This window comes from Mandrillus leucophaeus, unplaced genomic scaffold (genome assembly GCF_000951045.1).
Source record: "Mandrillus leucophaeus isolate KB7577 unplaced genomic scaffold, Mleu.le_1.0 Scaffold1257, whole genome shotgun sequence".
In the NCBI taxonomy this organism is placed as follows: Eukaryota; Metazoa; Chordata; class Mammalia; order Primates; family Cercopithecidae; genus Mandrillus; species Mandrillus leucophaeus.
This window is the reverse complement of record NW_012100954.1, coordinates 349,424-374,979: the sequence shown is the minus strand read 5'-3', so window position 1 is coordinate 374,979 and position 25,556 is coordinate 349,424. Positions and strand designations below refer to the sequence as shown.

Below are 25,556 nucleotides of genomic sequence, written 5' to 3'. Positions count from 1 at the left end.
CTGTATTTAGAAAAATGATTGATCAAAGTATGCCAGGGTTCGTTATAAAAACTTACAACTATACAATTGTCATATTTTCAGTAGTTTCATGTATTCATATGGTTTTGTACATCTTAATGGTGACTGATTTTGAAGACGTTCTGTTTCAAAACTATCAGAATTGAATTATGGATTGATTCCTTTTGACATGTCTTCCTTTCTATTAATGATAGCTAATGTTACTGAGTACTAACCAAGTGTCAGGTACACTTCTAAGTATTTTATATCATTACTTATTTTTCTACTCACAAATTTTTGATGGATTATTTATCTATTTCATTTAAAAAAACCTGAGTGAATTATGCTAATGAAAATGTAACTTTTGCTGAAATAATTTAACTCCCTAAGAGCTGTTCTTGTTTGTAGGGTATAGCATCACCCTCATTGTTACTAAAGGCTACTTCTACTTTTAGTGGCTTGGGTTTAGGAATTCAATACAGGTGCTATTTCTAATAATTTCTAAAAGTGGGGACATGATAGCAACAATCGGGTTCTTGCCTCATTATGTTGAGAACTGACAGGTATTTAGCAATAGGATGATGTGTTTGCTGATGTTATTGTTTAAAAATGCAAACACACTTTATTATTATAGAACTCACTAGTTGAATTGATTAAATAATGAGTACTTGCTGCTAAATAAGAAGATAAAAGGGACTCTCTGGTTGGTGTTTTTTGGATAAAACAAACAAGTTGGTATTTTATTCACTCTTTGTAATTTCTAAATAATTTATATTCTTGACTGGTGGTTTACCTTTTTCTTCTTTATCTTAAAATATCAATTTACTTCATATGTTACATATTTACAGACACATACACATACAGAGTTTTGTTAAACAAAATGTGGTTACAGACAGCTTTTTTGTTTACTTAATAGTACACTATGGTATTGTTTCATGTCAGAACCTCATTCTTTTGTAGAGTGGCCTAGTGTTCTAGAATATGAATGTATTACATTTTCTATATGAATGAATAATTGGAATTTTATCAGTTTTTCACCATTTTAAATACATCTTCTGTGAGCACCTTCTACATATGTCATTGCTAATTTGTACTATTATTTGAGTAGGATAGATTTTTAGATTTGGAATTGCTCATTTAAAGAGTATGCACATTTACGGTGTTGATAGCTTCACCAAGCTGCCTTTCAAAAAAGCTTTTGTCAATTTATGTTGCTGCAAATCATGTATCAGAGTGCATATTTCCCCACATTATGATTGACACTGCATATTATTAATCTGCTTAATTTTTGCTAATCTGATTGGCAGATATATAAGTCAACAAAAAAAATCCATCTAGTTGATTTTTCTTATTGACTTATAGATGCACTTCATATATTGTGGATATTAACCTCTGATGTATTATGTATTTTATTTTGTCTTATAGAATGTCATTTGTTGTTTATTTATGGTGTCTTTTCCATTGAAAAAAATTTAATTTTTATGTAGTTAAAATGTAAAGTTAATCTGTGTTTTACTTTATGGCTTCATTTTTATTCCAGTTTCTTTTCTCTTTCAATTTTGGCTAATTTCCTTTTTTTACAGGGTTATCCCCAGCAGCATATAAGCATGTACAGTATTTCTCACCAGTAAAAATAAAGAAAAATCTCTTGACATATCTCTCAGCATTTGCCTTCCCATTTCTTTCAAAGTGTCTCCATTTATTGTCTCTTTCTTCTCTTTGCCCATTGTCTCTTGAACCTACTTCAAGTCAGCTTTCTCCCCGAAGAAGTTTTCTGAAATAGCTTTAGGGTCCCCTAAAAAGTTTTCTGAAATAGCATAATCTCTGATTTTTGCTAAATCCAGAGATTAAGTCTTCATCTTCCTTGACCTGTCAATGGCGTTTGATACAGTTGATCATTCCCTCTTTTTTGAGGCATCATCCTCATCACTGGGCCTTTGAGACACCACTCTCACTTTTTTCTTCTGTAGTTTCCCTGGCCACCCTGGTTTCCTTTGCTGCTTCCTCAAAATGTCAAAGTGCCTTTTTAAATCTATAATAATTCCCTAGGGAATCCCTATGCCTTCCTGGCTTTCAATGTGGTCTATATGCCTGTTACCCCCATATTCTCATGCCCATTTGGACCTCCGTTCACCTCAGACTTACAGATCTAGCTGTCCTTTCTATATGTCCTCTTGAATGTTCATTAGGTACCTTAAATATAACATATCTAAATTTAAATACTTGATTCACCTTATCTAAACTTGCTCTTCTTACAGTCTCCATCTCCATCAGTGGCATCTCTTGTCTTACATTTGCTCAAGTACAAAACATTGGAGTCAAAAGCTAGAACTTGACTATTTCGTTTTTTAGTTTTGTTTTTCAAAATTCCATATCAGCAAATTCTATCAGCTCTATTTTCCAAATATATGCAAAATTAAACAACTCCCCACCAATCTACCATTACTACCCTGGTTCAAGACACCATCACATCTCCTATGAATTATTGCAGGAGCTATATACCGAGCAGTATACACTGTACCCTATTTATAGTCTTTTATGCTTCAGCCCCCTCCTAGGCTTCCCCACAAGTCCCCAAAGTCCATTGTATTGTTCTTATGCCTTTGTGTCCTCATAGCTTATCTCCCACATATCAGTGAGAACATAGGATGTTTGGCTTTCCATTCCTGAGTTACTTAACTTAGAATAATAGTCATCCAGGTCACTGCAAATGCCATTAATTCATGCCTTTTTATGGCTATATATACGTCATATATATATGACAGAATACTATATCTGTGTGTGTGTGTGTGGATATTTATCTACTTGAACTTTCTTCTTATTGTCGATCTCCTTAAGTCATTAGTAATTGTTTTATAAATTTGGGAGCTCCAGTGTTAGGTGCATATATATTCAGGATTGTGATATTTTCCTGTTGGACAAGGCCTTTTACCGTTATATAATGTCCCTTTTTGTCTCTTAACTGCTATTGCTTTAAAGTTTGTTTTTTCTGATAGAAGAATAGCTACCCCTGCTGGCTTTTTGTGTCCAGGTTGCATAAAATGCCTTTTTTTTCCACAGCTTTAAGTTTATGTGAGTCCTTATGTGTTAGGTGAGTCTCCTGAAGGCAGCAGAGAGTTGGTTGGTAAGTTCTTATCCATTTAGTGGTTCTGTATCTCTTATGTGGAGGATTTAGGCCATTTACATTCAATGTTAGTATTGAAATGTGAGGTGCCATTACATTCATCATGCTCTTTGTTGCCTGTGTACTTTGGCTTTTTTGTTGTTGTTGTTGTTTTTTGTTTTTGATTTTTACATTGTATTTTTGTTTTATAGGTCCTGTGTGATTTATGCTTTAAAGAGGTTCTGTTTTGATGTTTTTCCAGTATTTGTTTCAAAATTTAGAGCTCCTTTTAGCTGTACTTGTAGTGGTGGCTTGGTAGTGATGAATTCTCTCAACATTTCTTGATCTCAAAAACACTGTATCTTTCCTTCATTTATGATGCTTAGTTTCACCAGATACAAAATTCTTGGCTGATAATTGTTTTGTTTGAGAAGGCTGAAGATAGGGCCCCAACCCTTCTAGCTTACAGGGTTTCTGCTGAGAAATTTGCTGTTAATCTGATAGGTTTTCCTTTATAGGTTACCTGGTGCTTTTTTCTCACAGCTCTTAAGATTCTCTCCTTCGTCTTAACTTTAGATGACCTGATGACAATTTGCCTAGGCGATGATCTTTTTGTGATGAATTTCCCAGGTGTTGTTTGTGCTTCTTGTATTTGGGTGTCTAGGTCTCTAGCAAGGCCAGGGATTTTTTCCTCAATTTTTCCCCCAAATATGTTTTCCAAGCTTTTAGAATTCTCTTCTTCCTCAAGAACACAATTATTCTTAGGTTTGGTCATTTAACATAATCCTGGACTTCTTGGAGGCTTTGTTCATATTTTCTCATTCTTCTTTCTTTGTCTTTGTTGGATTGGGTTAATTTGAAGACTTTGTCTTTGAGCTCTGAATTTCTTTCTTCTACTTGTTCAATTCTATTACTGAGACTTTCCAAAGCATTTTGCATTTCCATAAATACATCCAATGTTTCCTGAAGTTTTGATTTTTTTTTATGCTATCTATTTCCTTGAATATTTCTCCCTTCACTTCTTGTATCTTTTTTTGGATTTCCTTGCATTGGGCTTCACCTTTCTCTGGTGCCTCTCTGATTAGATTAATAACTAACCTCCTGAATTTTTTTTCAGGTAAGTCAGGGATTTCTTCTTGGTTTGGATCCATTGTTGGTGAACTAGTGTGATTTTTGGGGGGTGTTAAAGAGCCTTGCTTTCTCATGTTATCAAAGTTGGTTTTCTGGTGTCTTCTCATTTAGGTAGGCTCTGTCAGAGGGAAGGTCTAGGGCTGAAGACTGTTGTTCAGATTCTTTTTCCCACAGGGTATTCCTTTGATGTAGTACTCTACCCCTTTTCCTATGGATGTGGCTTCCTGTGAAGCTGCAGTGATTGTTATCTCTCTTCTGGGTCTAGTCACCCAGCAAATCTACCCAGCTCTGAGCTGGACTGGGGATTGTTTGCACGGAGTCCTGTGATGTGAATTGTCTATAGGTCTCTCAGCTGTGGGTACCAGCACCCATTCTGGTGGAGGTGGCAGCAGGGTGAAATGGACTCTGTGAGGATTTTTAGCTTTGGTGGCTTAGTGCTCTATTTTTGTGCTGGTTGGACTCCTGCTGGGAGGTGGTGCTTTCCAGAGAGCATCAGCTGTGGCAGTATGGAAAGGAACTGGCAATGGGCAGGACCCTAGAACTCCCAAGAGTGTATGTCCTTTGTCTTCAGCTACCAGGGTGGGTAGGGAAGGACCATCAGGTGGAGGCAGGACTGGGCATGTTTGAGCTCAGACTCTCCTTGGGCAGGTCTTGCTGTGGCTGCTGTGGGGGATGGGGGTGAGGTTCCCAGGTCAATGGAGTTGTGAACCTAGGAGGATTATGGCTGCCTCTGCTGAGTCATTAAGGTTGTCAGGGAAGTGGGGGAAAGCTGGCAGTCACAGGCCTCACTGAACTCCCACACAATCCAAAGGGGTGGTCTCACTCCCACTGTGCCCTGCCCCAACAGCCCCAAGTCTGTTTCCAGGCGGTGGGTGAGCTGGACTTAAGAACTTGCTCCAGGCTACCCGCCTCCCAGCTGCAAAAGAACAGAGCTTTGGTTCTTTCCCCACCTATGGAGTCTGCACACCATATTTGTCCCCTCCTCCAAGTTCTGGCCAGGAGGCTTCTTGCCCAGTTTAAATTGTTACAAAGTTCAGCTTGAGATTTCCTGCTGCCAGCTTGAGATTTCCTTCTGCCCTCCCCCATGCCTCTGGGCATCCTCCCAAAGGATCCCTGTGGTGCTAGGCAGGAATGGCCTGCTTGGGGACCCAGTGAGCTCCTAGGGCCTTTCCCACTGCTTCCTCTACCCTTGTATTTCACTGGGCTTTTTAGATTGACTCAGCTTCTGGTAAGTTTGGAAACTCGTCCCTCAAACAGACCTTCAGTTTCCCCAGTGGGGGTGTGTGTTTGGGAGAAGAGGAACTCCCTTTCCCATTTCCACAATTGGAGCACTCAGTGTTCAGGGTGTCTCTGGTGTCCTGCAGGAGTAATCTGCTTCCTTCCGAGGGTCCGTGGGTCCTCTCAGGATTCCTGGTTTATTCTTGCAGTCGATCTGGAGCTAAAATTCATCATGCAAGCCTCCACACACTGCTCTGTCCATCCAAGTTGGAGCTGCAATCTATTCCTGCCTCCTACGTGCCATAATGATACCGTTCTCCCCATGTTCCAACTGTTTTTTTAATTGCTGGGTTTCGAGAGTTCTTTTATATTCTAGCTAGTAGTCCTTTGTCAGATATTTGATTTGTAAATATTTTCTTCCAAACTGTAGCATGTCTTTTCATCTTTTCACAGGGTCTTAAAACGCACAAAAGTTTCCCTTTTTGATGGTGTCCAGTTTATCAATTTTTACCTTTTATGGATAGTGCTTTTGGTGACAACTCTAAGAACTCATTGTGTAGACTTAAATCCATAACATTTTATCCTTTTTTTGGTCCTAAAAGTCTTAAATTTTATATTTAAGTTTGTGATCCATGTTGAGATGGTTTTGGCATGAGGTGTGAGACTGAAATTAACGGGTTTTTTTTCCCCTTAACATTTGGATGTTCAGTTGCTCCAGCACCATTTTTGAAAAAGCTAGATTCTTCTCCGTTGGATTACCTTTGCTCTTTCGTAAAAATATCAGTTGGTCATATTTGTGTGGGTATATTCTTGATTCTCTGTCTATATGAGATATGTGACTATCCCTCTGCCCATACTACACAGTATTGATTACTGTACTGTATAATGTGTTCAAATTGGGTAGATTGATTCTTCCTACTTTATTCCTTCTTCAAAACTATTTCAGCTATTCCAGTTTGAATAGCCTAAATGTCCTTCCATATAAATTTTGATATAAATTTTTTGCCTTTACATATAAATGTTAGGATAATGTTGTCTATAGCTAATTTTTTTGCCATTATTTTGATAGGAATTATATTAAACATTTATTCACGATGGGGAGAATTGACTTCTTTATTGAGTCTTCCAATTTATGCACGTGGTATATTTATTCATTAATTTAGATTTTTTATTTCTTTCATCACTATTATATTGTTTTCAGTATATAAGACCTGTTTATGTTTTGTTAGAATTATGCCTAAGTAGTTTTAAATTTTCTGTGTAATTGTAAATTATGTTTTTAATTTTGGTATCCATGTGTTTATTGCTAGTATGTAGAAATATAATTATTTTTATATGTCATATTGTATCCTATGACCCTGCCAAATTAACTTATTGGTTCTGATAGTTTTTTTTATATACTTTAAATTCTGGGATACATGTGCAGAACGTGCAGGTTTGTTACATAGGTGTACATGTGCCATGGTGGTTTGCTGCACCCATCAACCCATCATCTAGGTTTTAAGCCCTGCATGCATTAGGTATTCGTCCTAATACTCTCCCTCATCCTGCCCCCTCCCCCCAACAGGCCCCAGTATGTGATGTTCTCCTCTCTGTGCCCATGTGTTCTTATTGTTCAACTCCCACTTATGAGTGAGAACATGCAGTGTTTGGTTTTCTCTTCCTGTGTTAGTTTGCTGAGAATGATGGTTTCCAGCTTCATCCATGTCCCTGCAAAAGACATGAACTCATCCTTTTTTGTGGTTGCATAGCAATTCATGGTGTATATATGCCACATTTTCTTTATCCAGTCTATCATTGATGGGCATTTGTGTTGGTTCCAAGTCTTTGCTATTGTAAATAGTGCTACAATAAACATACATGTGCCTGTGTCTTTATAGTAGAATGCTTTATAATCCTTTGGGTATATAACCAATAATGGGATTGCTGGGTCAAAGGGTATTTCTGGTTCGAGATCCTTGAGGAATTGCCACACTGTCTTCCACAAAGGTTGCACTAATTTACACTTCCATCAACAGTGTAAAAGTGTTCCTATTTCTTCACATCCCCTCCAGAATCTGTGGCTTCCTGTCTTTTCAATGATCGCCATTCTAACTGGCATGAGATGGTATCTCATTGTGGTTTTGATTTTCATTTCTCTAGTGACCAGCAATATGAGCTTTTTCTCATATGTTTCTCGGCTGCATAAATGTCTTCTTTTGAAAAGTGTCTGTTATTTTCGTCCACTTTTTGATGGAGCTGTTTTTTTCTTGTAAATTTATGTAAGGTCCTTGTAGATTCTGGATATTAGCCCTTTGTCAGGTGGATAGAATGCCAAAATTTTCTCCCATTCTGTAGGTTGCCTGTTCACTCTGATGATAGTTTCTTTTGCTGTGCAGAAGCTCTCTATTTTAATTAGATCCCATTTGTTAATTGTGGCTTTTGTTGCCATTGCTTTTGGTGTATTAGTCATGAAGTCTTTGCCCATGCCGATGTCCTGAATGGTCTTGCCTAGGTTTTCTTCTAGGGTTTTTATGGTTTTGGGTTTTACATTTAAGTCTTTCATCCATCTTGAGTTAATTTTTGTATAAGGTGTAAGGAAGGGATCCAGTTTTAGTTTTCTGCATATGGCTAGCCAGTTTTTCCAGCACCATTTATTAAATAGGGAATCCTTTCCCTATGACTTGTTTTGGTCAGGTTTGTCAAAGATCAGATGGTTGTAGATATGTGGTGTTACTTCTGAGGCCTCTGTTCTGTTTCATTGGACTATATATCTGTTTTGGTACCAGTACCAAGCTGTTTTGGTTACTGTAGCCTATAGTATAATTTGAAGTCAGGTAGCGTGATGCCTCTAGCTTTATTCTTTTTGCTTAGGATTGTCTTGTTTATACGGGCTCTTTTTTGGCTCCATATGAAATTTAATGTAGTTTTTTTTCTAATTCTGTGAAGAAAAGTCAATGGTAGCTTGATGGGGATAGCATTGAATCTATACATTACTTTGGGCAGTATGGCCATTTTCACGATATTGATTCTTCCTATCCATGAGCATGAATGTTTTTCCATTTGTTTGTGTCCTCTCTTATTTCCAGCAGTGGTTTGTAGCTCTTCTTGAAGAGGTCCTTCACATCCCTTGTAAGTTGTATTCGTAGGTATTTTATTCTCTTTGTAGCAATTGTGAATGGAAGTTCACTCATGATTTGGCTCTGTGTTATTGGTGTATAGGAATGCTTGTGATCTTTGCACATTGATTTTGTATTCTGAGACTTTGCTGAAGATGCTTATTAGCTTAAGGAGTTTTGGGGCTGAGACCATGGGGTTTTCTAAGTATACAATCATATCACCTGCAAACAAAACAATTTGCCTTCCTTCTTCCTATTTGAATACACTTTATTTCTTCCTCTTGCCTGATTGCCTTGGCCAGAACTTCCAATACTGTGTTGAATAAGAGTTGTGAGAGATGACATTCTTGTTTTGTGCTGGTTTTCAAAGGGAATGCTTCCAGCTTTTGCCTATTCAGTATGATATTGGCTATGGGTTTGTCATGAATAGTTCTTATTATTTTGAGATACGTTACATCCATACCTAGTTTATTGAGTGTTTTTAGCATGAAGAGGTGTTGAATTTTATCAAAGCCCTTTTCTTCATCTATTGAGATTATCATATTTTTTTTGTCATTGGTTCTGTTTATGTGATGAATTCCATTTATTGATATGCATATGTTGAATCAGCCTTGCATCCCAGGGATGAAACCGACTTGATCATGGTGGATAAGCTTGTTGATGTGCTGCTGGATTTGCTTTGCTAGTTTTTTATTGAGGATTTTCACATCGTTGTTTATCAGGGATGTTGGCCTGAAATTTCTTTTTGTGTGTGTGTGTCTCTGCCAGGTTTTGACATCAGGATGATGCTGGCCTCATCAAATAAGTTAGGGAGGAATCCTTCTTTTTCTGTTGTTTGGAATAGTTTCAGAAGGAATGGTGCCAACTCCTCTAGATTTATTGAGATTTTCTATGTAAGTAATAATGTAATCTGCAAATATTGACTTTCTAACTTCTTCCTTTCTGTTCTGTATTCCTTTTCTTTCTTTTCCTTTCCTTTCCTTTTCTTTTTTCTTTATTTTTTCTTTTCCTTTCTTTTGTTTTCTTTTCTTATTGCACTGACCAGAGCTTTCAGCACTATATTGAATAAGAATGGTTGGGAGTGAGAGGTTTGCCTTATTCCTGTTGTTAGGGAGAAAACATCTGGTCTTTCACCATTAAGTATGATGTTAACTGTAGTTTATTTATAGTTGCTTTTTATTAGGTTGAGACAGTTCTCCTGTTCTTATTTTTTTGAGAGTTTCATCTTGAATGGGTGTTGAATTTTGTCAGATGCTTTTTCAGCATAAGTCAATATGATAAAATAATTTCATTCCTTTGTTAGTCAGTATAGTGGATTGATTTTCAAATATTGAACCAGCCTGGCATCCCTGGAATAAACCCCACTTGATTATGGTGTGTCATTGTTTTTATATATTGCTGAATTCTGTTTGTTAATATTTTGTTAACAGTTTTTATGTGTATACTCAGGAAGCATATTGTCTTTGGTTTCACTTGTTTGTACTATTTTTAACTGTTTTTTGGTGTTAGGGCAATATAAACTACATAAAATGAATTTAGTAGTTTTTCTCTCTGCTACTTTCTGGAAGAGATTGTGTAGAATTCTTATGACTTCCTTTATTATGTGAGAAAATTCTGCAATGAAACTATCTGGGCCTGGAGATTTAATTTTTTGGAGTTTTAAATTTATGAGTTCACTTTTCTTAAAAATTATAGGACTATACAAGTAATCTGTTTCATATTCTGTAAGTTGTGTTTTTGAAGAATTGGTTCATTTTGTGTCATTTGTCAATTTTTTGTCTAGAGTCTAGTATTCCCATATTAACCTTTCAATATCTGCAAGGTCTGTAATGAGATCTCATGTTTATCTCTTAATATTGATATCTTTTCTTTTTTTTCTTTGTTAGTTCATTAATTTTATTGAACTTTTCAAAGAACCAACTTGTGGCTCATTGATTTTTCTCTATTTTTTTAATTTTATTGATTTCTGCTCTTTATTAATTCCTTATTTACACATGATTTGTGTTTATTTTGCTCTTCCTTTTCTTTGCTCTTGAGGTGGGAGCTTATTGATTTGGGACTTATCTTCTTTTCTAATATATGCATTTAGTGCTATAAATTTCTCTCTCAAGTATTGCTTTACCTGGTTTTTTTTTTTTGGCAAATTTTGATATTTAATTTTAATTTAGTTTTATGTATTTTTAAAAATTTCCCTGAGACTTCCTCTTTGACATGTGGATTATGTAGAAATATATTTAGTTTCAAAGCATTTGGAGATTGTCTGGTTATTAATTTTCAGTGGTATTCTGTTGTGGTTGGAAAGCACACTCTTTAAGTGATTTAAATTTTTTTAAATGTTGTTTTGTTGAAGTTTATTTTATGGCTCAAGATATGGTCTGTCTTGGCATATATCCCTTGGGAACTTGAAAGGAATGTGTGTTCTGTCGTTGTTGGGTGGCATATTCTGTAAATGTTGAGTAGATTCTGTTGGTTGATGGCATTTTTGAGTTATACATTCTTGATATTTTGGCTAGTTGTTCAAGTAATTATTGAAACAGGGGTGTTGACGTCTCCAACTGTAATTGTGGATTAACCATTTATTCTTTTAATTCTATCAGTTTTTGCTTCACATATTTTGCATTTCTGTGTTTTTGGTAATACATATTTAGAACTGCTGTGTCTTCTTAATGGATTGATTTTTTTTCATCATTTTATGGCATCTCTGTCTGTCTTTGGTATTTTTTTGCTCTGAAATATATTTTTCTGAAATTAATATAGCCACTTCTGCTTTCCTTTGATTAATAGTTTCAGTATATATTATTTTCTATTTGTTTACTTTCAAACTGCCTAGACTGTTATATTTGAAGTGAGTTACTTACCAACAGAATATTGTCATGGTTTTTAATCCCTCATGCTAATCTCTTTCTTTTAATTGATGCCTGTAAACTATTTACTTTTAATAAAATTATTTATATGCTTGAGTTTATCTGCCACTTTATTTTTTATTTTATGTTTGTTCTCTCTTTGTTTTATTTTTGTTTTTTTTTGTTACCATGGGTTACTTGTTTTACAATTTCATTTTATCTGTGTGTCTATGAGTGTGTCTCTTTGAATAGCTTTGTAAGTGGTTGTTGTAGGTATTCCATTATATATACATAACTTGTAACTGATTGCTCGTATAGTCATTTTACCAGTTTGAGTGATGTATAGAAATTTTAGCTCTCTTTATGTTTCGTTACCCTCACTCATTTATAATATAATTTCTTGAAATTTTTTAAAACATACATTTAGGACACAAACTCTTTTGCTTCAATTTTGAGCTGTTGCTTCAATTGTCAAACACACTTTAGAAAACTCAAGAGGAGGAGGAAAGCTTATTGTATTTACCTTTTTTTTTTTTTTTTTACATACTGTGTTCTTTCTATCTTCCTGATGTTCCAAAACTTTTTATTTTATATTTTTCTTTCTGTTTAGAGGTCATTATTTTGCTGTTCTTTTAAAGTAGGTCTTATCATGATAAATTCTCTTGGTTTTCCTTTATCTGAGAATGTCTTGATTTCTCCTTCATTCCTGAAGGATGTTTTTGCTGGGTATACAATTCTATGTAAACAGCTCTTTTTGCTTTTGTCACATGAAAAATGTTTTACCACTTCTTTATGGCTTCCTGGTTTCTGCTGAGAAATACACTGTTACTCTATTTTTTTCCTTGCACTTAATGTGCAAGATTTTCTGTCTACTTTCAGTATTTTTTCTTTGTTTTTAGTTTTCAGAAGATTAATTATGATATGGCTTGATATGAAGTTAAAAATTGTTTTATCTTGTTTAGAGTTTCCTTAGATTCTTAAATCTGTGAGTTTATATCTCTTGCCAAATTTGGAAGGTGTTCAGCCATTATTTCTTCAACATTGTTTTTTAAGCTCGCCTCCTTTCTCCTCTCTTTCTTGGATGCTAGTGATACAGATGTTAGATCTTTTGTTATAATCTCACAGCTCTTTAAGTCTGTTCAACTTTTTTTTCTATCTTCTTTTTTGTCTACTCTCTATTTGTCACATTGGATGCTTTTTTTTCTGTCTTCCAGATAACTGATTCTTTTCACGGTCACTTCCATTCTGCTGTTTAGCTTATCCACTGAGCTTTTCATTTCCATTATTGTATTTTTTTGGTTCTGAAATTTCTATTTGGTTTTAAATTTTTTTCCCATTTTTCTTTTTCTCTGAAACATTCTATATTTTCTTCATTTAAGTCTATTCATAATTGTTTTGGTCAATGCTGCTTTAAAATATTTGTTCAGTAATTCTAACATCCTTATCATTTTAGTCTTGATATCTGTTCTTTTTCTTTTTTCAATCAGTTGGAGATTTCTTTGGTTCTTGGTATAATGAATGATTTTTTACTGAAACCTGGACATGTTTGTATCATGTTCTGAGACTTGAATCTCATTTAACCCACCTGTTTTAGCCAGCTGTCTCTCACACTGCTTTGGCAGGGAGAGGGTGCCATCTTGTTACTGCCAGGTGGAGGTAGAAGTCTAGATTCCCCACTTGCTTTTGTTGACAGCTGAGGAGGAAGCTTCTTTTTTTTCTGAGTTGGGGGAAGTTCCAGCTTCCTATATGGTTTCTGCTGGCACTGCTGTCGGGGTGGTTTCATTACTGCTGGATGATGATAAAATTCCTGACTCCTCAGTAGGCCTCCTTTGATACTATCCCAATGGGGAAAGGGAAGTGTGCTTCATTACTTCCAAGTTGAGATGGAAGTCCAGGCTCCTCATTGTATGGTCTTCACTAGTGCTATGGAGGACCTCATTACTGCCTGGCAGGGTTAAAATTCTTGGCTCTCAACTTGGCCTTCTCTGACACTATTCTGGTGTTAGGTGCCTCATTTCTGCTTGAACAGGGTAGAAATATAGGCTTCTCACTTAGCTTTTGTTTGGCATGGTTTGGGATGGGGCCACAGTTTTTTCTGTGATGTTTGACTGGAACAGAGAGATTATTATCTAAAAGTTTCTGTCTTGCTAGACTGATCCTTTCTTTGTCCTTCAGCTAGAGAAAGCAGGCTCATCTTGAGGATTTTTTAGGTCTCCATTCATTGATATTTCCAGATTGTAGGCTTCTTAACTCTGAGTCTAGGATATATGACACAAAATGGAAACCCATTGAACTCACTACCATATTGTTCCTTGGATCCTGAATATCTTTTTTTCTCTATCTTCTAGATTCTTCTGTGTTTGTTTTGTATATGATGTCTAGTTGTACTCAGTGGGAGAACTAGGAAAAGTACATCTATTCCATCCTTCTGTAGACAGAGGTCACCTCAATTATTTTTGAACTTTATTTTTAATGTGTCCCATGTGGCTCTTCTCTCTGCAGGTACCTGGAACTGGAAAGTAGTGGCCATCGGAATGAAGTCAGACTGCATTACCGCTCAGGCAGTCACCGCCCTCACACAGAAGTGTTTCCTTACATTTTGGCTGATGACAAGTGGCACAAGCTCTCCTTAGCCATCAGTGCTTCCCATTTGATTTTACATATTGACTGCAATAAGTAAGTGTAGTGTCCTCATTTTAGGAAATGGAAGATTCTGAGAAATGACTGTCTACTCACCTTCCTTCTTTGATGTTTCTTTTTTGCAGAATTTATGAAAGGGTGGTAGAAAAGCCCTCCACAGACTTGCCTCTAGGCACAACACTTTGGCTAGGACAGAGAAATAATGCACATGGATATTTCAAGGTATCTTCTGGCAAAAGTCTGAGAATGAAATGTAAATTCTTTCTAATGAGTTTCAGAACGTAGATTTTACTTTTTATGGTGTGAAACAAAACAATTTGATTTGTAAGTTAGAAAATTTGCGTCTATTTCTTTTTTTTTAACAGTAATATTTTATTTAGCCAGCAAACAGTATTTTCTCTTCTTTTTTCAATGAGTTTAATCATTAGATATTACAGAAATGATCATAAGGCTGCAATCAGGGCAGTTAACATGTCATTCTTTGAATTAACCTTTCAAAGCAATACAAATCTAAAATGTTAACATACAAATAAACTCTCCACCACTGAAATATAACCTTTGATGATACTTCTACAAGGATGTTAATAGAGGATTGAAAGCTTTTTAGTATATATTATTCATCGTCTCCTTGTACTGCGGAAAGTGAGAAAGGAATACACATATGTGCACAAATCTGTCAAAAGAGAAAGCAGTCATAATTTATATCTTTTCCTTTAGTATGTACTTAGAGACAACACTTCATAGAATTTCGTCATTGGAGAGGTTCTAAAGGACATGTCATCTAACTTTCCATATTTTAAAGATGAAGAAATAAAGTCCAGAGAATTGCTTGACTATAAGCCCATAGTGCAATCATTTTCCCCCAGTGACTATGACAGTCCCTACAACATGGAAGTGGCTCAATGAATGATGACCACATCAAACAATGATAAGTGATAGGTTCAACTCATAGATTTCAAGGTAGAGTATGTACCAGTGCATTTAGTTGTTTTCTAAGCAAAGTTTATAATTCTATAAAGGTGTTTTGGGAATGTATTTAAACATTGTCTATTACCAGGAAGCCAGATACTTGAAATATATGATTCCATCTAATTGTAGCCTTGCTAGTCTTGATGCAGGGTCATTTTTTCTCTTTTACTATACATAAACCTGTACAGAGGGGCAAAGTAACTTGCTGAAAGCCAGGCAAATAGTAAGTGACACAAATGGGAAATTGGTTCCATGCTTGCAAATCCTGAAATCATGCACTTTTCCCAGGTAAGGGATAGCAGATGTATGCTATGAGTCCCAAATCTTGTCTCTATTTAATTGTGACAGTCTTTCCCATGGAGCCTGAGTGGGGCCTCAAAATCTCCACATGTCAATTATGTGTACAACTCTAGGGGTCATTCTCTTTATTGTAGTCTGTAAATAGCATCCATTAGAGTTGTACAGTGCACAAACTGTTACATAACTGTATATGGTAGCCTTGTTTTTATGTTGCTGCTTCTAAGTGATAAGAGTCGGTACACAATTTACTTCTTCAATCTAGGCCCAAGCACACAATGGATCCAGTAATACCCACACAGTAAATACTTAAATATTTATCATTCGCATTGATACATGCTATTAATCAGATTAAACATGTACAAGACATAGAGACCAGTATTTGACTGGTAAATCTTTATAGGTACGTTTAAAATTATCTTGATATCATGTTGGTACTGTTATCCCTATCATTAGATATTTTGTTTACATTTTTTAAATGGATAAAGTAAAATATTTATTTAATAAAATATATAAGGGCCATGAAGAAATGGGGGGAGGGTGGCAGATAAAAGAGACAGCTGAATGTGTCTGATAGATCATTTCTGGACCACCATTGGCCTTTGCTTTAAGAGCCCAGCAAGCTGGAAGCTAGTTATAACTTAATGACTAAGTATGCATGTAAATTTTGTCTATAAACATGTGATAAAATTTTCTGTGTAAAACAGGTCATTTCCAACTGATGTTTAAAAAATTATCATTGTAAACTTTCTGTACTCATAAGAACTCATCACTATATCTTGCTGTAGCAGTTTAATGAATCTATTGTCCTTTTTGAATTGAGAAATTAGTTTTAAAGGATCCAACTGAAAAATGAGAAATGCTCAAATGAGCATGCTTTCATGACTCAGTTTTTCTATTCTTTTCTTTCCAATAATTAAAGTTAATTTAAAATTGGTATCAATTTCAGAGTTGCTGAAGCTAGAAATTATTATCAGGTTGATTTTTTTAAAGGTCATTTTCAAGCCCGTCAGTGGCTAACTAAAAATAACTTCTCAAAACAACATAACTATTGCTTCTTAATTATATCTTGACATTTAATCTTAAGGCTTTAAAAACATTATCAATAAGAGAATACCTGGGTAATCATCTATTGTGCCTGATGAATTTCTTTCCCTTTGGTATAAAGTGGAAATAATGTATTAACAAAGACTTTTTACTCAGGGATTTTAGTGAGTGTGTTCTGTAATATTTTCCTTCGTGAACTTGACCATTGAACATAATTTGAGCAAATGAAAGTAATATGTCTTTTTTTTCCTATTTTTCACACACAGGGTATAATGCAAGATGTGCAATTACTTGTCATGCCCCAGGGATTTATTGCTCAATGCCCAGATCTTAATCGCAGTAAGTCTATTTGTTCTTGCACTGTGGAGTTCCCGTGTATTAGTTGTCAGCATGGACTTAACCAGATTGAACCCCTTATAAATGCATCTTGACCAAATGTAGTGTTTGTAATTCCAGCCTGTCCAACTTGCAATGACTTCCATGGACTTGTGCAGAAAATCATGGAGCTACAGGATATTTTAGCCAAAACATCAGCCAAGGTAAAAGCTACTCAAAAATACAGTGAGGAAGCTTAAAAATCCTTGATGTTCCCAATACTTCCTTTTATAACCATAGATTTTCACCTTCGAGGCTCTTCTTATACTATACTGTTTGCTAGGACTGACTCTAAATCCCTGCTTAAGGGAAGGCTTATAAATATTAAAACCCTAGCCATCTGTATAACAAATGATTCAGTAAATCAGGAATGAGGCAGATTACCTAATTTATACACTGCTTACTACAGGAGGATTTATTGTTTAGTTTTTATTATTATTTATTTTTATTTAGTTTTTCATTACAAGCAAGGAGGCAGGAGGACAGTGTAAAGAATATAGACACCAGAATTGTATCAAAGAAATGGTCTCATAAATGCTTTCTATCACTATGTTACAGTTCTGGGTTTATTTACTAATATCTTAAGCACATATCAGGTTTACCTACAATTTCACTAGACTTACAATTTTGTATAGTAGTTACAGATTACCTGATGGTTGTGTTGTATGGTGTATGATTTGTTTCTTATACAACACAAATTCTGAATTGTATTTTTTGCTTGAATAAGCATATTAATGAAATTAAACATTTTTCTTTTAAATGGAAAATGCTTCTCTGCATTTGAGTGATGTTGTTTTGAATTAACCTTTGATTTGTGTCTTATAAATTATGTTGTTTGTTTCTAAGGCAGGGAGCAAATTTATCACAAAAAGGAGAAAAGAAAACGTTCTTTAAAATTAAAGTCTTAAATATGTTTACGGCAAGTGGTTGATGAGCACAGCCATCGTTACTGCTACATACTTTAAAAAAAAATAGATGCCTGCTGGAGTGTTTCACATTTCTGTGTTTCTGGAAGGATGAACAATGTAAAACCCCTTCTTTTGTGCCACAGCTGTCTCGAGCTGAACAGCGAATGAATAGATTGGATCAGTGCTATTGTGAAAGGACTTGCACCATGAAGGGAACCACCTACCGAGAATTTGAGTCCTGGACAGACGGCTGTAAGAACTGCACATGCCTGGTATGGCTTCTATTTGAGTTGAGACTAAGGGAACTCAGATGCTCCCACTCTTTAAAAATTTATTAAAACAATGTAATCATGAAAATTTCAAGACCCATTTCCTCAAGACACAACACTAAAGTGCCAACAAACCTGGTCATATCTAAAGAACTGTATTGCATTATTAAAAACACTGTCTAGCTTCTAAAGATGATTATGGTTTACGAATGCTATAAAGTTTATCAGTACACACATGAAGTTAGCAATTTAAATGAGGTAAAGTGATTCCTAAAGAAGACTATCCTCTTATCCTTAATATTTCCAGAGATTTTTCTCCCTTGTGTTTTCACGAGTGCATTTTGATGAAACTAAGTCATATGCAGCATTAAATATTGTGTCCAGATTGAGCAATATAAACAAATGATAGAGTTTAAATGATTGGGACAATCTAATAGTTTACTAATATGGTGGAATACAAATTATAGAGTTTAAATAAATGTGATTTTGCTAATTGCTCTCTAATGAAGTGGAATATTTTATTGCATTATGAGTTCAGAAATACATGTTCATTTTCAAAGAAAAGTTCAAAGTGAGTTTGGTTTTAAACTTTTAAATTACACATGAATTCATCTGTTAAAGCTGGTTTTCTGGGAAGAAGTCAGACATCTATGTGAATTAGGCTTTTTAAAAAATTTCTCAAAATTCATCCAGTTTATTCAAAAACAGAGTATCTTGCATATAAAAAGATAAAAAGTCGTTCAGAACTCTGTGTGTGTGTGCGTGTGCACGCACACACACGCGTGCATGTGCGTGTGCGTGATACAATTTTTATTCAGGAACATAATATGTTCCTAAGTTTTTAAAATGGGGAGCAAAAGTCAAATTGAGTAAAAGATGGAATGTGGTGTAGTGAAGTCAATAAAACGTCTGGGAAGCCTGAGCAGCCAGCTACGTGGGAGCTCTGGCCACCTTTAGGAATCAAATTCCTGATGGTGGTCTTGGCTCCAGTTTGGCGCCTCCTTGTGGTGATTGTCAGCACCACCTCCTCTCCTGGCAATGGCCTCTTCTGTTCTCTTCATATGAAGAGTTTAAAATTTAAGGAATGGATTCAAAAATTCTTGAAAACTACTAAACTCCAACATGGAAATTCTTTAAATATTGTTTCCTTTTCAGAATGGAACAATTCAGTGTGAAACTCTAATCTGCCCAAATCCTGACTGCCCACTTAAGTCGGCTCTTGCGTATGTGGATGGCAAATGCTGTAAGGAATGCAAATGTGAGTATAACTTTTATGATGAATACTTTCTTTGGAAAAATAAAGCTCTGTATTAATAAGCATTCACCCGTCATTGGTTTAATCTAGGCAAGCTAAATAGCTTTCAGAAGTGATGGAAAAAAGGAAGAATAATTTCTCTGTTTTGCTTGATTAGTTCTTTTCCATTTTAAAATGCTATGCCCCTATTCCAGTAGGACAATTTTTTCTTGGAGTAATCTATTCCATATAGTGATAGTAGTAGGAAAGATGTGTAAGAAACTTACCAGAAGGCATTTCACTAATTGTACTATTTATTGTAAGTGTCTCCCAAATAGATTAAGAATGGTCCACATGGCCACAATAACAAAGGAAATCCATGACACAAGTGGCCTTCAGCAGCAGAAGATATGCTGTCCCATTAGCCCAAACAACAGAAGTCCACATTATTATAGGATTGTCCAGTGTAGATAAGGGCCATGGCCTTCATTCAGGGAAAAAAAGGCTCACACCACTGTGTGTGGAAGCTTTTCTGCCTTTTAGCAGTCATTATATAGCAGTTCACTTCTGATGTCAGAAAATACTTTTTGAATCATCTGTAACTACCCTTAACTGGGTTCTAGATCATTCAATAAATAGTGGAAATAATTTCTGTATATTTCTAATACTTTAAAAGACTTCACTTAAACCTTTGTTAAAAAGAGTATTTAAAAATTTAGCTATTTTTTTTTCCACAAAGGAGTAGTAACATACATGAAAACTGAGTTGTTTTAAAGTTTGTGGAATATATAGAGCTCTGTAAATGCAAGTGTATTTATATGTATACTCTCAAAAAGACAAAGTGGGGATAAGTGAAGAGGGATGGAGACAGAGAGGGACAGTAGCAATGTGCTACAGCTGCTGAGGGTGACAAGCTGTCAGAGAAAAATCAGGAAGTTGCTTCATAGTCCATTGGTTTAACTCCCTCAGGAATGCATTTATATTTAATTTTATTAGGCTTTACATTGAAGCCAGTCCATCTCATAAAAGTGTATTAGCCTAGTCAAGTCGATTCAGTGGAACTAGGAAGGATTGAATACAATTTTTCTTACATGTCACTAGCTAATTTTCTTGATGAGAAATAATCTGCATTTTTCTGGGACTTCTCTTAATAAAAGGAGGCTTGTGGTAATATCATATAGTTTTCTTTGTAGGTGTTGGAGAGAGGAAGGAAGAAGGACCATATATACATATATGACTTCATATTCATAATATGAAGAATCATAATTTTTGCCTTAACTTCTCTTTTTTTTTTTTTTTTTGAGACGGTGTCTTGCTCTGTCGCCCAGGCTGGAGTGCAGTGGTGCGATCTCGGCTCACTGCAAGCCCCACCTGATGGGTTCACGCCATTCCCCTGCCTCAGCCTCCTGAGTAGCTGGGACTACAGGCACTCGCCACCATGCCTGGCTAATTTTTTTGTATTTTTAGTAGAGACAGGGTTTCACCGTGTTAGCCAGGATGGTCTCGATCTCCTGACCTTGTGATCTGCCTGCCTCGGTCACCAAAAGTGATGGGATTACAGGCGTGAGCCACGACACCTGGCCCTGCTTTAATTTCTTTTATCCTTCTTTCCATCCATAATTCTATGTTGTCATTCATGGATATGACATATTTTCATTAAGTGTTGTCAGTGTTATTAGATATGGGTTGATTAAAATAACGGGCCATTGTGAGAGATTCGTCAGAAGTAAATTTCAATTCTGATCTTACCATTTGTCTCTGTTACTAGGAGTAAACTGCAGACTAAATCGGATTAATGCTTGAATTCTTCCTAATAAGCATGCAGTTAGACATAATGAAATGATAAAATATTTTGAGATTCATTAATGAAGAGTGTTTCGGGCAGTCTTTGGTGTTAATGATTGAAAACCAACTGTTTGCTTCATATAGAAAATAGTTAAAGCTGGAAGTGAGTAATCAGTGAGCAGACCACAAGGTAATGGGAAAAAAAAAAAGTCATAGGCTCTCATTAGATATGGCCAAAAAATAATAAGTATAAAGTGACTTTATCTTTCTGTTCACATTTAATGATATATAAGATAAGTACCATGGAATAGAGAGGTTCATGCCTATGTTTGCTTGTTATTTTAAAGATTTGAAATTTTAGTTTTAATGAATTAAACATTTTACTAGAGCTAGCAAGAAATTTCAGTAAACAGCCATAGATATTTCCCCATAGGGAAATAAGCATTTAGTTCATATGGTGCATATTCTTAGAGGTTCTTTTTGGGAATGAGTCTCCGCAAAGCACAATTTAAAAATAAGTCACTGACAGTATCCAGAAAACGTGCTTCTGAAAAGTCTTGTAGAAGACAAATAACACTTAAAATAAATGTAATAGTAATCTTTTGACTGACTTGCTTAAATAGTACAGATTTTCATATGTATTTACAGTGGGAGAAACCAATAGTTACACATACCTATGATGTCTTGTGTGTGTGTATGTGTGTGTGTATCACCATTGCATGTGAGGAGAAACAGTCTTATTTTCGTATGTTAATTCCACAGTAGTGTCACTGTTAAAATTTATGAAAATCTAATTTTAGTGGAGTAGAAGTAAATTCCTATGTTTTTTACTCTTTTAAATGAATATAAGCCCTCTTCTTAGACCCTACACTGATCCTATCTTTGAAATGCTTCTGCTCAATTGCCTTTTTAATGACAAAACACGATAAAATAGATTATTATTGAAAACTGTTTAAAGAGATTAATCACTTACTGTTTCTAAAGCCCTTGGAAGGTAAAGCATATAACCTGACTGCTGAATGTGACTCTGCCAAGATTGAAATGAACGAAACACGTGCATGTGGCCAGTCACTTTTTGGTGTTCTTCCTTTAATGCTTTCAGGCTTGCTTCATCAGAGTTGTTTGCCTATTTCTGGGCAGTCCTATTTGGCAGCTTCCTTTGTACTTTCCCTCAGCAACTTCAATTCCAGCTCGTTATCTGAATATAAATACTGGTGAATAGCAACAAGGTTGTTGTTCTGGGAAAGAAGTCGGAAGAAACCAAGCGTTTTCTTTATTTGAATCTACGTAAACAAAGCATTGGGAGGAGGGGCTTAATTTCCTGCCTGGACCATTAAAATAGTGTGCTGGAGTTAAACAGAGGATAAAATCCAAAGGCAAGAATGCCAAGGCCAAATCGTTAAAGCCATAGTAATTACAGCCATAATGAAGCCATATTGCTTCTATAGGTTACAAGACACATACTTTGTGCCTCATTTGATCTTTGCAGCTCTATAAATAGGTATTATCTCCATCTTCCTAATAAGGAGAATTCCAAGCCATTCAGGAACATGCAGTTAGAGGTCTCAGAGAAGTTCCATCTGAAAGTGCTGTGCTTTGACAGCCTGCTTTCCTTTTTTTTCTTAAAAAAACCATCTGTTACAATTAATCTAAGTGATCTACTTTTATTGACCAGTAGCTAAGCTCTCCAGAGGTGTTTTGGAATCCTAGTTGAGTCTTAGGTGGCAGAGTTTGCTTTCACCACTCATCCTCTTCCCTTTCAGTCACCATCTCCTCCACATCCTTTATCCCGGTCTCAGGCTGTCAACTAGCAAACAGGGAGATTTAGTGACACATATTCAAGATAGCTGTAGAAAATGGAAAGTATAAATATTTTAGGTGACTTTAACTCTGAAATAGAATTACATCAAGATATGATTAAACTACATAAAATCTCAACCCAGATTTAAAAAAAAAAGAATTATCAGAAAATAATTGATTGAAATTCTAGGAAATTGAACGTTACCAAAAGTCACTGAATTTATAAAACAATTTAGTTTTTCTGAATATTCATGCTATTACATGGATGCGTGCCTTTATTTATTTATTTATGTTGATTGTAGATTCAGGCTTGTATACAGAGCTGTGCTTCACAGGAAAGGCGGTTGATGAAAATAGGGGATCTGAGGCAAATCTAAACTGATGCTGTAATGTCTTTCCTCCATTATTAGAAAGTTCTCAAATACAGGGAATGTGAATGTGACCATCAGAACTGGTTGGTATTGGCCTAGTAGCAACAGTTAAAGTGGTGTTTCCTCAGAGTCCAGAATTATATGAATAAATAAAAATCATCATTCTTTTGGTTGAGCAAGGTCAGAGTTTCATTATATAATATAGATTACACTTTAATAATCTATATTAAACTAAATATATTAAATCTCTAATCTGTGCTGATTAGACATCAGATTATTTTAAACTTAATTTTAAAAGCAGTCTTGGTTTAAAGTGGACTTACTGTAATATCTTTGCATATTCAGTAGTTAATTCTGTGAGTTACAAGTCAGATTTTCTGGGTTTGAATTCTGACTCCACAACTGAATTAGCTGTGAGACTTTGGTCAAATTGCTTAACTTCTCATGTCCTCAGTTGCCTCATTTGTATAATGGAAATAACAATTATATCTACTTCATAGGGTGTAAGCATTGAATAGGTAATAAATGTAAAGTGCTTAGAACAACGTTAACTATTATTACTGTTTTTTATTAAAAGGGTCACCCATGTTTTTATTAAATTACAAAGTAGTGAAATGATCTTATTAGTTCATTGCCTTTAGATCTTAAAGCTACATAGGACTTCAAGGGTTCTTTGAAACAGCCATTTGCTTTTGGGAGGTATGGTTTCATTATCCCCATTTTATGGAAGAATAATGCCAGGTAGATTAAGTGACGTTACTAAGATCAAATAGTATGTAATACAAGGTAATTTTTTTCTCTCAAATTGTGTCATGATTTCCCCAAGGCCATTCTCTTCCCCAATATTGTGGGCATATCTTAATCAAGGTTGAAACCCAGAACTAATATCTCAATATTATGTACTGATTTGAGTGTCTGGCTTCGTTACTCAGCATCATCTTTGTGAGACTCTTCCATATTTTTGATGCGGATCAAAAATGTAGCTGCATCTCATTCATACTTATTGCATCATTGTAATGTCCATTGCAGATCAGTTTTACTTATTGCTGCATATATTTTATTTGTGTTTATGTACCACAATTCAGTCTATTGTTGGACAGCAGTTAGGTAGTTTGCCAATTTGTGCTATGTAAAGAGTACTCCTAGAATAATTCTTTACATGTTTCTTGGTCTTAGTTATGTATGTATTTCTGATGGGTATATATTTAAAACAGTGGAATTGTTTGATCGGGGGTAAAACTGTTTGATTCTATGGCAAAACCAATTTTCCAAACAGTTTTCCAAAGTAGTTATCCTAGTTTATTTTCTCACCAACAAGGTACGAAAATTCCAGTTGCCCCACACCCTCACCCACACTTGGCATTTTTAGTCTTTTTAATTGTAACATTCTGACAAATGATGTTGGTAAATGATATTGTGCCACAGCCTAAGTTTGTTATTTCCCAGGTGACTAACGAAGATGAGTGCCTTTTTAATCTATTTATGAGCTGCTTTCATTAATATTAAATAATAAAAAGTAAGAGTAAATATTTTGTATTTATACTTTTCCAAAGAACAATTTTCTTGCTTTTAATAGTAGTAGTAGTTTGGAGGCTTATTTTATTTGCACATCAGTATAGATGATTCTAGTCCTGTCACCTTAAAATGCATAGCAAAGTAGGGGTAGTGGAGATTAAATGATTGCTGCTTAAGTACTTAGTGATTTTTAAAAATTGGATCATAATCTGATAAAATGGAATCAGAGATTTCTGAACATGTGTTCTTGACTTTTCAACAAAAATCAGCACTATATAATTCACCAACAATTTTTTTTTTGTTCTTAACAGAGGGGGAAAACATAATTTATGTAGGCTATGGTAAAAAAGAAAATAATTTTGAAACAAAGTAGCCAATAGACATAGCTGTTTTTACAACAATGCTGGGAGCCTGGGAAATAGTCAGGATGTACTGGAGGTTCTCATGCATGAACACAATTATAAATTAGTTGATATGATAGAGACACAAGGGGCCACATGAACAGAATGCCAATATAGAATGAGAGGAATTATGTAATAATGAAAGAGGTAGAAGTAGCAATCAAAAGAAAGGTGTGCTGTTTTACATATCAGATGCACCGTTTTAAGAATATTTCTTGAAAGTCTGTAGTCAATAAGGAATTTTATGACACAGCAAAAAATTGAATGAGCTGAAAGCTAATGGTGTCACTGGAAATCACGTATCCAGCCTTGGTCTGGACCTTCTTTTCTCACTAAAATTACTTTAATTTAGTATTTGAAATAACATTGAATAAATCATAGAATTAGAACACTTTTATAATTCTATATGTATATGTGGCAAATGGGCAAGAAAAATAGTTCATTTGTGTATTACTTTAAGATAATGAGCTTCTGATAGGAAATGTTTTCTCTAAAGACAAATAGCTAAATTTATTAAAGAGAGATTGCATTAAGATAATCCTGTAGGCTTCCTAA

General features: G+C 35.2%; 1 protein-coding gene across 6 annotated transcripts in view; it reads left to right on the top strand.

Moving 5' to 3' along the window:
- Positions 1-25,556, top strand: part of NELL2 (NEL-like 2 (chicken)) — a 422,942-nt gene that overhangs the window by 123,458 nt on the left and 273,928 nt on the right. For all 6 annotated transcript variants that reach the window (XM_011971997.1, XM_011971995.1, XM_011971994.1 and 3 more), the window contains 6 exons: positions 13,893-14,066; positions 14,156-14,252; positions 16,610-16,682; positions 16,800-16,882; positions 17,770-17,898; positions 19,051-19,153. In XM_011971997.1, coding sequence (XP_011827387.1) covers positions 13,893-14,066; positions 14,156-14,252; positions 16,610-16,682; positions 16,800-16,882; positions 17,770-17,898; positions 19,051-19,153 — 659 coding nt within the window. The remainder of the gene's footprint in view (positions 1-13,892; positions 14,067-14,155; positions 14,253-16,609; positions 16,683-16,799; positions 16,883-17,769; positions 17,899-19,050; positions 19,154-25,556) is intronic.